This window comes from Cygnus atratus, chromosome Z (assembly GCF_013377495.2).
Source record: "Cygnus atratus isolate AKBS03 ecotype Queensland, Australia chromosome Z, CAtr_DNAZoo_HiC_assembly, whole genome shotgun sequence".
Taxonomy (NCBI): Eukaryota; Metazoa; Chordata; class Aves; order Anseriformes; family Anatidae; genus Cygnus; species Cygnus atratus.
In genome coordinates, this window is record NC_066396.1 from 62,677,569 (window position 1) to 62,688,602 (window position 11,034).

Below are 11,034 nucleotides of genomic sequence, written 5' to 3' on the forward strand. Positions count from 1 at the left end.
AGGATTTCAAGCTATGAAGAAAAAGACATGTTCATAGTTTGCAAGAGAGGTAGCCTTTGCAATTGCTTGGACGCTGAGCAAAGTGTTCATTTAGCTGCATACAGTACTGAAGCACAAAGGCAGATGTTTTATAGAAAATAGAAATATGTTTAAATGGATTATAAAAAATAAATAAATAAAACAAAACAGAAATCATTAGAATTCATGTAAAAGTGCTATTTTGATTTCTTCTTGAACTTTTTAATTTTTTCCCAAACTGGCAGCAGTGGTTCTGCTCTCAGCGTGGAGGAGGTTGGCTGCATCAGCAGAGCTTCTTGCAGCGATGCAGCCCCAGACCCCCAGATGGGGACAGCCACACAATGTGTCCACAAGGTGTGTTCCTAGGGCACGTCAGTGCACAGGTCTCGTGGTGCTGGCTGCCACACATCTGTGCCGGTCATCTCTAAAAGCCTGTACCTCCCCTAAGCAGTCACAGTGGGGAAAAACTAAGGATGTGTGGGAAGGCAGTTCTTACACAGGTGAAAAGGGTGGGTTCTTGTAAATTTACTTGAGGTGTCCATCTGAGCGGGGTGCTTTACACAGCTATTACAGTGAATTAGGGTCCTGCTGATACTAGACCACAGGCAACAATTTGTCCTTTCCTAACACACATGGAAATCTACAGTAGTGACACCAAAACTGAAGTGAATTTTACCTGTATCAGCTCATTTGATTACAGAAGGAATCTACAGTAAATTTAGGAATTTGGCTAGATGAGTCCTAGCACAGGGAATTAAAATGTTAGGAATATAATGTAGTAGTAAACTAAAACACTCTCTCTAACTTATGGTAACAGAATAGCAGATTTCAAATGCAGCAGACTGCTTTGATTCTTACCCATGATGAGGTATGAAGTTGCTGTTGAAAGATCTGACAGGAATATTTTTCAATTGTAATCTGACAGATGAACTAAAATGTCTTTTAGGACAGAAGAAGATTTTGACAAGATTGGCCAGATTTTGAGCCAGGTGTTCATTTGTGCCTTTGAAAGTTGTGTCGTGCCTTTTAAAGTTCATTTTATCCAGCTATTCTTCATATATATCTAATTATCAATTTCATAGTGTATCTGAGTGGTGCTTCAAACTCACGAAACTCAAAGGGAATGAAAAGCAAACCAAGCAAGCAAATCTGAGATGCACATCAGATTACAACTGCATTACGCGGACACTGGAGAGGTTTTACCAGGACCTGAAGATAACCATATCTTATGGTAAAATGCAAGGGCTAGATAAAGATTGTGAGGAAGTCTCTAAAATGCAATTTGGCTTCCACTGAAGTCAGGACCAAGATTGTCCAATGCATTACAGGTACAAGGTGGGAACCTCCTGCTGGGTGGAGCTACTGCATTGTGTTCCTACAATGCCACTACCTATACAGAGACTTAGCTCTCTGATGCTGCAGTGACGGGCATGATACACAGTTGGAGAGAGAGAAAACAAAGATCAATATCCAGAACAAGTTGCCTTTGCAAGTAACCTAGCAATTCTGTTAATAAACACTGCATTGAAATTCTTTGTCAGTTGTTTTCAATCATTCCTGAAAATATTGGAGGGCCGAGGAATGAACTGTAGGTACTCCTACCTTTAACATTGTATGGAAAACCTCATTTAAAAAAATATCAAAGCACTTAGGAAAGAAAACACAAGCCACATTAATTGACAAGAATTTTTTCATCTCTTCTGAGAAAGTTAAGAAAGAAACAAGAAGAAGGAAAAGTGTAAACAAACAACAAAAATTCCAGCTAGCTCCAAACAACTCTGGAGTTTTAAAATGGTGGTAAACTGCAAAAAGAAATAAGAGGTAATAATGATACAACAAGAAGGAGAGAAACTTTATGGTCTTACAAAATAGTTTAGTTAATTACCATGCAAATAATTCATTAATATTTCCTCACTGTAATTTATATTGCCATAAACACCAGATGATGCTAACTCTTTTTGAAGAAGGACAAGTGATTCTCAGATGCAAAGATAGCTGGTATCATATTTGTAAGTAACAACACAGAAATTGCTCAGTACTTAGTTCCCTTAGTCCAGCTTCCGTTTTCTGCAGTTAGTGCTACAGCTTCCTGATGTAGTCATTTCCCACAGTTTGGCAGGGTCTTAAGTGTTTTAGAACGAGTTTATGCTAGAAATGATAAAACATGACATAATGCTGTTTTGGTCAGCCCGGTGTTTTTGTTTTATTAAACAGGTGAAAAATGCAGCGGCCAATGTACTCAGGGAAACATGGTTAATTTATAAAAACACAAAGCTGGTTAAAAAGATAGACCATGCGAAAGTAAGGAAACATCAACGCAAATTCTTGCAAGCTATTCATCAGTAAGTACTATTTTGCTTTGTTTTTCCTCTCCAGGTGTTCTGTCTCTCTTTTTCAGTTCTTTTCTCTCTTTCTGTTTCTATCTCTCACTCTCCCCTTCTCCCTTTTAACAGAATATTGCTCTTGAGTTTGATTTTTTTCTCTGAGTAAGACAAAAATAAGGTTTTACTATGGTATCTGTTTACAAAAGAAGGTATGCTGACTGTATGCCCAACACAGTTTAAATCAGAATTGTTTACAGGTTTTATGGGAGTTTCCCATGCTTCTTGAAATAGCTATGACTTTTTTTTTGTCTTCTGCCACAGAGAATGTCCTTTGTTGTTACGTATTTGCTTACAGGTGGTAAGATACAAGTAAGCTGCAATATATAGAAGAAAAGCAAAAAAAAATCATTTGTAGTAGTTGTTTTGATAATTTCAGAGCAGAATGATATGATAAAAGAGAGGCTATGAGTGTGTATGTAGCATTTAATTAAAAGAGTATGCATCAAGCTTCATTTTTACAGCTCAACAGCAATTAGTTGCCATTTCCTCAGTGGATAAAAGCAAGTGTTGGTCTATCAGCTACTACCCCTGACATAGAGAAAATGAGAACATACGCCAACAGACATTTTATAACCCTTGAACACCTCTGCCATAATTCAGATGAGTTCTTTCCCTCTGCTGAACTCCAAAATGGTTGAAGACAAAGCTGAGAACTGTGAACAGTTTAGTAGGACTAAACTGAATTATGGTAATGCCAGACTATAAGTATTCATCTGAAATTCCTAATACATATTTGTCATAAAGCACATAAAACCCTGCAGAATTTCATGGTGATTCAGTTCCTTTTCCTTGGACTACAGAGAAGAAAAAAAGAGACTTTTGTCACCAAGAACCACAGACTCATCATAAGGGATGGTTAGGACCCATGCCACTATTTGTTCTGTTTGATGTCCCCATCCAGCCTCAGGCAGCCATTTGTATGGCCTATTAAAAGGGTTTTCCTGAGATACTTGAGGAAATGTAGATAAATTAATCAAGGTTCATTTTATACTGATAGTTTGATAACATCTGTGTGAGTCTGTGTGTGAGCCAGCCTGTGAGGAGAAGTGAAGGATGCATCCATCTGACCCACCTACGTTCATTAAAAGGACTCCTATGTCTCATCTTGCATGATGAAGAGAAAGGAAAAGCCAGGTTATCTTATTTCCTATTAGTAAATTTAGGCTAACAGTCATTGCTTCTCTGTTTTATAATAGTGTTTTAAAAGAATAGGTAGCTAAGCTTTGAAGGTATGAAGTATTCTATAAACCTTGATTACCATATCATACTTAGCAGACTTGCCATGTTAAATGTTACTGTGCTGTTACAGGCATACTTGAGGCAATGAAAGGACTGCAAAAGTTGAGGCAATTTTCTCATGGATAAAAAGTATATTTGCGCAGTATAGTCATCCTGCTTAGCTTAAAGGATTGGGAAGCAGGGAGGGGTGGGCAAGGGTCCTGGGGTAGAGAATGGTGTGTCCTGTGCATCCTTTGCCAGACTTGAATGCCTTATTGAAAAGCTTATTCCTTAACATTTTACCTTTCCTATTTATTGTTTGTGTGTGTGTCTTGTGTGCGTGCACATGTATTTAAAGACAAATCTAAAAAGCACAGCAGGCTCGATCTGCAGCTTCATATATCATTCAAGCTCAGAACTTCACAGGGTGTAAACTATTGTTCTGCACCTGCCTTAAAAATTCGTTAATCAGGTGGGGTGGAGAAGGTGGCAGTAAGTTTTATCCTAGCGGTGCCAGCAAAACTTCAAACAGCTATGTTAATAACATATTTCCTAATGTTCTTTAGCGCTTTGCATCCCATTCCTAAACCTTGTATTTAAGAACAAAAATTTAGATAATTTTCTTAGTATGCTGAAGAATGTCCCATGGATGGAAACATTGCTCTAGCAGTTTGCTTTCTTCCAGCTGCAGCAGAGTAGCTGGGTGTGATTTATTTTCTCTCCCTTTGCATCGAAACTTTTCTCAAGGGACCAAGGGACTCATGGTGGTATATGGCTTTCTTCCATTTTTCTGGATTCTTAGGATTTTTTTTTAGTCCTCCTCTTTCACCTTTTCAATCATGTGGCTGGAGATGGGAATAAAAGAAGTGAAGCTTCAGTTTTATACAACAGACGAGGGCAGATCATGTTAACAGTGTCAAACTCACAGTCACAACCCTAAAACATGATTATCCATGACTGTGCTGCCTTCCGCTGGTCTGGATCTTTTTTGCTTCTCATGCATACTGAATAAGGTGAAGGTGAAATCACCACTCTAAACAATATTATTAAAAAGACTTTATGAATTCTATGAATAAGAAAATGTACAGATGATAGTTAATGGGAAGGTTTGAAGGTACTGAAAGTACTTCATCGTGACAGCAGGTGGATTAGACTCCACCTGAGGCAGTTACTGGTTGGAAGCAGAGGCAACTAGGACTTCCCACCTGCTGAATCGAGCCCACTGTGCTCATTTGGTTGTTTTAGTATATTTTACAGTTTGTTTTCTTTTGTTTTGTCTTTTTATTTCAACAAAATGAAAATAGAGCTCGGAAGTAAGTTGTATGAGCCGTTCCTTTCTAAATTTGCAGAGTTTACCACTGTCTGCATGCAAAAAATAGAGTCTTTATTTGTGAACTTCAGTGGTCTGATTGCTACCATGGAAACGCGATCCAGAATCATGATCTTTTGCTGTGATAAGTGAAGTTTATAAAATCAAGGTGTTTCATATTTTCTCTTCATGAACTTAAGAACAAAAGTCCATCAGTTTTCTTTAAATCTGGCTGCTGCAGCTAAAGACTTGCCATTACCTAGGTATACATTTTTACAGTCTGTAACATGTTTATCACATTGGTGTCAGTTGGTACCTGTTTTGCTACATCGCCAATGATTTTCTCAAAATTTTGAAGTGGACATACTCACTGGCAAACAGGTGTGTCAAGGAATCTGAAGAAGAGCAGAAAAAACATGTTTTGCAAATTGTCTGAGAGATGTTTACCAAAACACCAGGATTGTTACTCTCCAGTCAAGTCATTACAAGCTTACCTGAGTAATTATTTTTTTCTGAGACTATGATGATACAGCTCCATACTTTGGAAGTGCTTCCATATTTTCGCTTTAGCATAGCTCCTGCTCACAGACTCTGAAAGCAACATTCCTACAATCTGTATTTATGTTGTGCTCTAAAGGAGGCCTCCAGGGGAAGAAGAGTGTATCGCATTCCAGTAACAAGATGCTGGAATGTCAATTTTATGCAAACAGTTGGTTTCTACCTTATCGGAGTTATTTCCATGTGCTAAGAAAGATATTTCAATCTTCATAACTTTCTCATGGAGGTTAGCCTGGATATTTAAGGGAACGCTTGGTAACCAAAGATTTGAACACAGACTTCCCAATTCTGGTGTATCTTGAAGAAAACTTCCATTAAAATATATATATATATATATATATTTATGTTGCTTCATCTGTTTCTTAGCATTTAAGAGGTCATTTGTAGCCCTTTTCTCCAGATTCCTTTGGAAAAATAAGCATCACTGTGTAGGATTCCTTCCCCCCTCAATTCTGCCTCCAGATTAAAATAATTTGTAGCTATCTTGGAAGCATCGAGCTGCTGGAAATGAAGAGAGTTGTTTGCTCCCAAGAGTTTAGGGAAATAATCCTGATACCACTGAAGGCATTAGCAGTTTTGTCATTAACTTAAAAGGGGTTAGAATTTCATCCCCAACATTCAAAATACAGAGGAATCAAAATGATTTTCCACATTATTGTTTGGAGCACTTTGAGGCTTACAGAAGTGAAAAAGATTAAGTCCTTTTGAACTGCTGTGGCTTTACCACAGAGTCTGGCAGTGACATGGGGTTCTTTTGTGCTACTGCTAGAGTTTAGTTTTTGTTTATACAAGAACAGGTTTATATGCCTTTGTGAAATCATGTTTGTTTTATAAGATACACAGAATTTTCTAAGTAACATGATAATTGAGAAATAGGCAGAGTACACACTGGCAACCCACGTGCCACAAAATGCTGCCAAACTTATTTTGATTTGACAGCTAACCAAATAGTTCGCTTGGCTGGCCCATAACATACTATTCAACTTATCGAGTCTCTTATAAATTGATGTGCTGTTTTTGAAAAAGGCTGTTTCTTGCTTCAAACATCCAGCAGAAAAGTCATTGAAAGTTCAAGTAATCCTCTATTGGGAAATGTTTAACAAAGCACTCATACTTAAGTAATAAATTGCCTATTTGTGAAAATCACATCTACAAACCATTACTTTAGTAAACATTTACTTTGATTCAGAGAATCCATAAGAAATATCATGTTCCAAGATTGTGCATAACTAATTAATAACAATGCAGATAGGTAGGCTTCAAAGAGAAAAATACATCCTTACTTCTTGTATAGTTTCCCAGTTTTCTAGTTTAAATAGTGCATTGAGAAGGTATGTCTAATATATGTTTAAAATGTAAGTGTATTCAGATTCACAAATTATGTAAGAAAATTAAGTGTATTGGCAAGTACATTGTGTATTTAGCTGCTGGTCAGATGGAAGTTGTGTTTAAAGCAATGAGAAACTCACTTATCACTGTATCTCCATCAGGTTCAAACACCTGCTAACCCAATCCATTTCCGACAGAACAGGGCTAATACCTGTATCTAGTCATGTAGACATGGGAAGATTCTTGATCGCTACAGCATTAATGACAAAAAACTATTGTTCTATGTTTCTTCCTATGTCTACTTGTCACGATACTGAGGCTTTGAGGAATGTTTTGGCTTTCTTTCATGTAGTCTGGATAAATTGTTATCTCCCTTTTTGAATTCAACTTTAACCATGGCAAATAGTATTCTCAAGGACATCACATTTCCTTGCTCTTTCCTTTTTTGCGGTGTTGAAGAAGCATGCTTCTCATTGTAGCAGGCACATGACCAATTCTGAATTTACACAAAGTACTCAAGGCATTGTCCATGCAGTTATTTGTTCTTGTAAATTTTATGCATGCTTTTTAGAAATCCTTGCATGACTACACACACACACAAATCTGACTTAAGATTCCACTTTTTAGATTAAGAAGTGTAAAAATGGAACAAAGGAAACTGAATGATCAAGCCAACACATTGGTGGACCTGGCAAAGGTTAGTAGGCAGTTATTCTTGTTTTAACATTATTCCTTTCAAAATGGAAAAATTTGAAAGTGAAAATATGCATTGTACATGCAGGTATTGTTGACAAGTATTGTATTTTGTTTTTGCTTTTATTTACAGAAAATGAAAATATGCATCTGTTTTAGGTTGACACTCATTAAATGAAACATTTATGACCCTGACCAAATTTTGAATGCGCCATTTATTTTTTTGGGGGGTGGGGGTTCATATTTGAGAAAGATTTCACAATCAAGAGAGTGATCCTGACTGCTGATGAGGTGAAGAGTCACCTGATGAGGTGACTGCAGTGATCATGGTAAGTCCTGATCTGTGGCTAGGCTGTAGTAGTGTAATGCTGTGTAGTAAAGGGGTTACCTGTCCAGTGACAGTGTGTTTGCTGTGAAGAATCGTAGTAGGCAGGCTGAAATTGAAGGTTCTGGTTTTCTGTTCCTATTTTCATATGAAGCAGCGACATTGGATAAGTTGGTTTAGGTCTGCATTTGATCCACATTTTTATAATGAACAATAGCTGCCTCCTTTGCTGATAAATCGTAAGGGTAAGGGTTCATTAATCTTTCTTCAGCCCTTTGAGATAAGTGAAGTTGCAAACTGCTTGTCTATTGTTGCTGGCTTTTTTTTTTTTTCTTTTAATATGTATATAATTGCAAGAGAATATCAGGGTTGAGCTGAGAGCATTCCAGGTTTCACATTAAACCTCAATATATAACTTTTAAGGATCTTAATTTGAAGCTATATTAGAAGCTTCCATTGGTTTTACCTAAGGGTTTCTTGTACACCCGTTTCAGGCATCTCAAGGCCTGCCTCAATTTAAACTACACCATCAAGGCAAAGATTAAATTCTTCAGCGTTCCTTTCCCTTTTGCTTTAGAAAACCACCTGACAGCTTCACTTGCTGAAAATACATTTCACTCTATGGTTTCTAGCAGTTAATAAGGAGTTTTCACATACTATTTAATGTAGAATAGTTTGCCTTCAAGTAATATGCTGGCATCTTGAAATAGGGGGCAGAGAAATGGGTTGTCAACACTCACTTGATAGTGAAATGCTTTATACTTCAGGCAGTCAGCCTTTCAATTTTCATTCCCTTTGAATGGTTTATAAACTTCAGCCAGTTTGTCTACTGAATTACATGCAGTTTTAACTTTAGTTTAAGTCTAATCTGAAGTCTCAGTCTACAAGAGGGAGAAAGTCATTTTTAACCATTTTCTTGCCTCAATGGCAAGAAAAACTAATGGAAGTTGCAAAAAAGTGACAGTCCCTGTGAAGTAACATGTTTCAGATTACATTTTTATTGACCTCTATGGCATTTAAAATTCACCCTATATACTTTCTGTAACCAAATACGGTTTTGCAGTGCACAAATGGACAGGGGAGCACAGAAGCAGAGGAATGTACAATTCAGCTTTTATTCCTTGTACTGCAGTTCAGAAACAGCCCACCCAACTACTTTTGTTACAGCCAGTTCAAGGAAACCTGGTCAGTTTAAGGAGGAATCAAAGGAACAAAATCTGCGTTCTGCTTAAAAGTACAAAGGTGTTTAAAGTCAGAGAAAATGCAGAAGAGTCAAGGATGCATCACTGCTGTGGCACATGAGTCTTCTCAGGGTTTACACAACTAACTGTTTCTTGGCATGGTGCATTTCTAAGCACCTGAACTTCTAAAAAAAGGTCTGCTGTATTGTCTAATTCATTTAGATCTTGGCATTCAAAGTGCTACTGAAAATGTGTTATGTTTCTGCTCAACAGAGTTAGTAAAAAGCTTGTTCTGAATTTACATGTAAAATTATTTCACAAGGCTATATCTTTTTATTTATTTATTCATATCTTTTTTTTTTCCTTGTGGAGTACAAAAGTGTTTGCAAACCCTTGTAGATTTTACTGCATGTTACAATATTTGTAAGATCTATCTAAGCCTTTGTTTACATCCTTCTACTTTCAGACTCAAAACATCATGTATGACATGATTTCTGACTTAAATGAAAGAAGTGAAGATTTTGAGAAGAGAATTGTTACTCTGGAAACTAAACTGGAAACTTTAATTGGTAGTATTCAAGCTCTACCTGGACTGATTAGCCAGACAATCAGCCAGCAACAGAGGGATTTCCTCGAGGCTCAGATACAAAATTATGATAAGCATGTTGCCTACAGTGCTGAACGATCACGATCTTTGTCAAGAAGAAGGAGATCCTCATCCACAGCACCACCAACTTCATCAGAGAGTAGCTAGAAGAGAATAAGTTAACCACAAAATAAAGACTTCTTGCCATCATATGGTCAATATTTTAGCTTTTATTGTAAAGCCCTATGGTTCTAACCAGTGTTATCTGGGTTCTGATGTCAGAATCCTGGAAACCTGAACACAATGTTTTAGGCCAAAATGAGTGAAAACTCTTTTTTTTTTCCCCCATCCACCTCTCAGATGCACAGTGAATGCACCTATTATTGCTATATTAGATTGTTCCTCCTATAATTTCACTAACTTTTTATTCATGCACTTCAAACAAACTTTACTACTACAATATATAATATAATAAAAATGTTAATTTCTGCACATAGTTGCTTGGTTACTTGGACTTTAAAAGTTTTTTTTAAAAGCTCACAATCAAAAGGCCTAATTGTAAACGTTTAAGAAACAAAATTGAAGCTTAATCATTATCCCTCAGTATGAAAACCAATTCACTAAACTTTGCTTGCAGTGGAGGGGGAAAAAAATCAGTGTTCATCTAACAGTGTGCTGAATAACGTATAGTCATTTTAGAAGGTCACTGACAGCTTCAGTTTCTGAAGGGATTACTTAAAAACATAGTTTATCCTAGAAAATGAGTTAAGAAGTATGCTATGGGTTTTTTAAGATCTTCTTAGGGCTTTTGTTTAACACGCATTTGTACACACGCACATAGATAATACATATACATATATATATATGTATATAAAGTTATTTATGCCATGCCCATGGCAAAGATCTTTTAAACTGACTATTTGTAAAGCTGCTGATGTGCAAAAAGCACAGGAAGGGTCCTGTTCATTTATTTGGAGTCTCATAATTACTCCGGGTAAGTATGTCAAGACAGAAGCATCACTTTCAAGCTGGAAGTCTCCCATTAATGCTACTTAGGTTTTGGAAATATTGGGTTGCTCCTAACTCTCTCTGCTTCCTTTTTTTGTACTTAATGTTTCTGGAGTGAATAACTGACACACAGAGTTGGAGTGTACAAGCTTGTGTGATGGCAGCACAACGTCCTGTATACATTGTTTAGATAATCCCTGTGGTTTCTGCTATGCCATCAAGTTTAGCAAGAAAGTTTTAACAATATTTCCAAAAAATTGTAGTAAACCTGCTGTAGACCGGAGTTACGTGAGTGGGGTATCCGTACTATTTTACTTCCATGCGGAGATAATAAGGTCTTTCTTGAGAAACCAAAGCATAGTGTACATGTTTGTGAAAAAGTTCTGGCTGACTTTTCTCCTTGTTTATATTCCAGAGTAGCAAAC

At 36.9% G+C, this 11,034-nt stretch overlaps 1 protein-coding gene across 1 annotated transcript in view; it reads left to right on the forward strand.

The window, feature by feature from the left end:
* The window catches only part of KCNN2 (potassium calcium-activated channel subfamily N member 2), a 75,175-nt gene extending 65,239 nt beyond the window's left edge, over nt 1–9,936 (forward strand). The window contains exons 7-9 of the mRNA XM_035562603.1: nt 2,233–2,360; nt 7,444–7,513; nt 9,482–9,936. Of these exons, the coding sequence (XP_035418496.1) occupies nt 2,233–2,360; nt 7,444–7,513; nt 9,482–9,769 (486 nt within the window). The 3' untranslated portion in view covers nt 9,770–9,936. The remainder of the gene's footprint in view (nt 1–2,232; nt 2,361–7,443; nt 7,514–9,481) is intronic.
* Nucleotides 9,937–11,034: the final 1,098 nt, after the last annotated feature.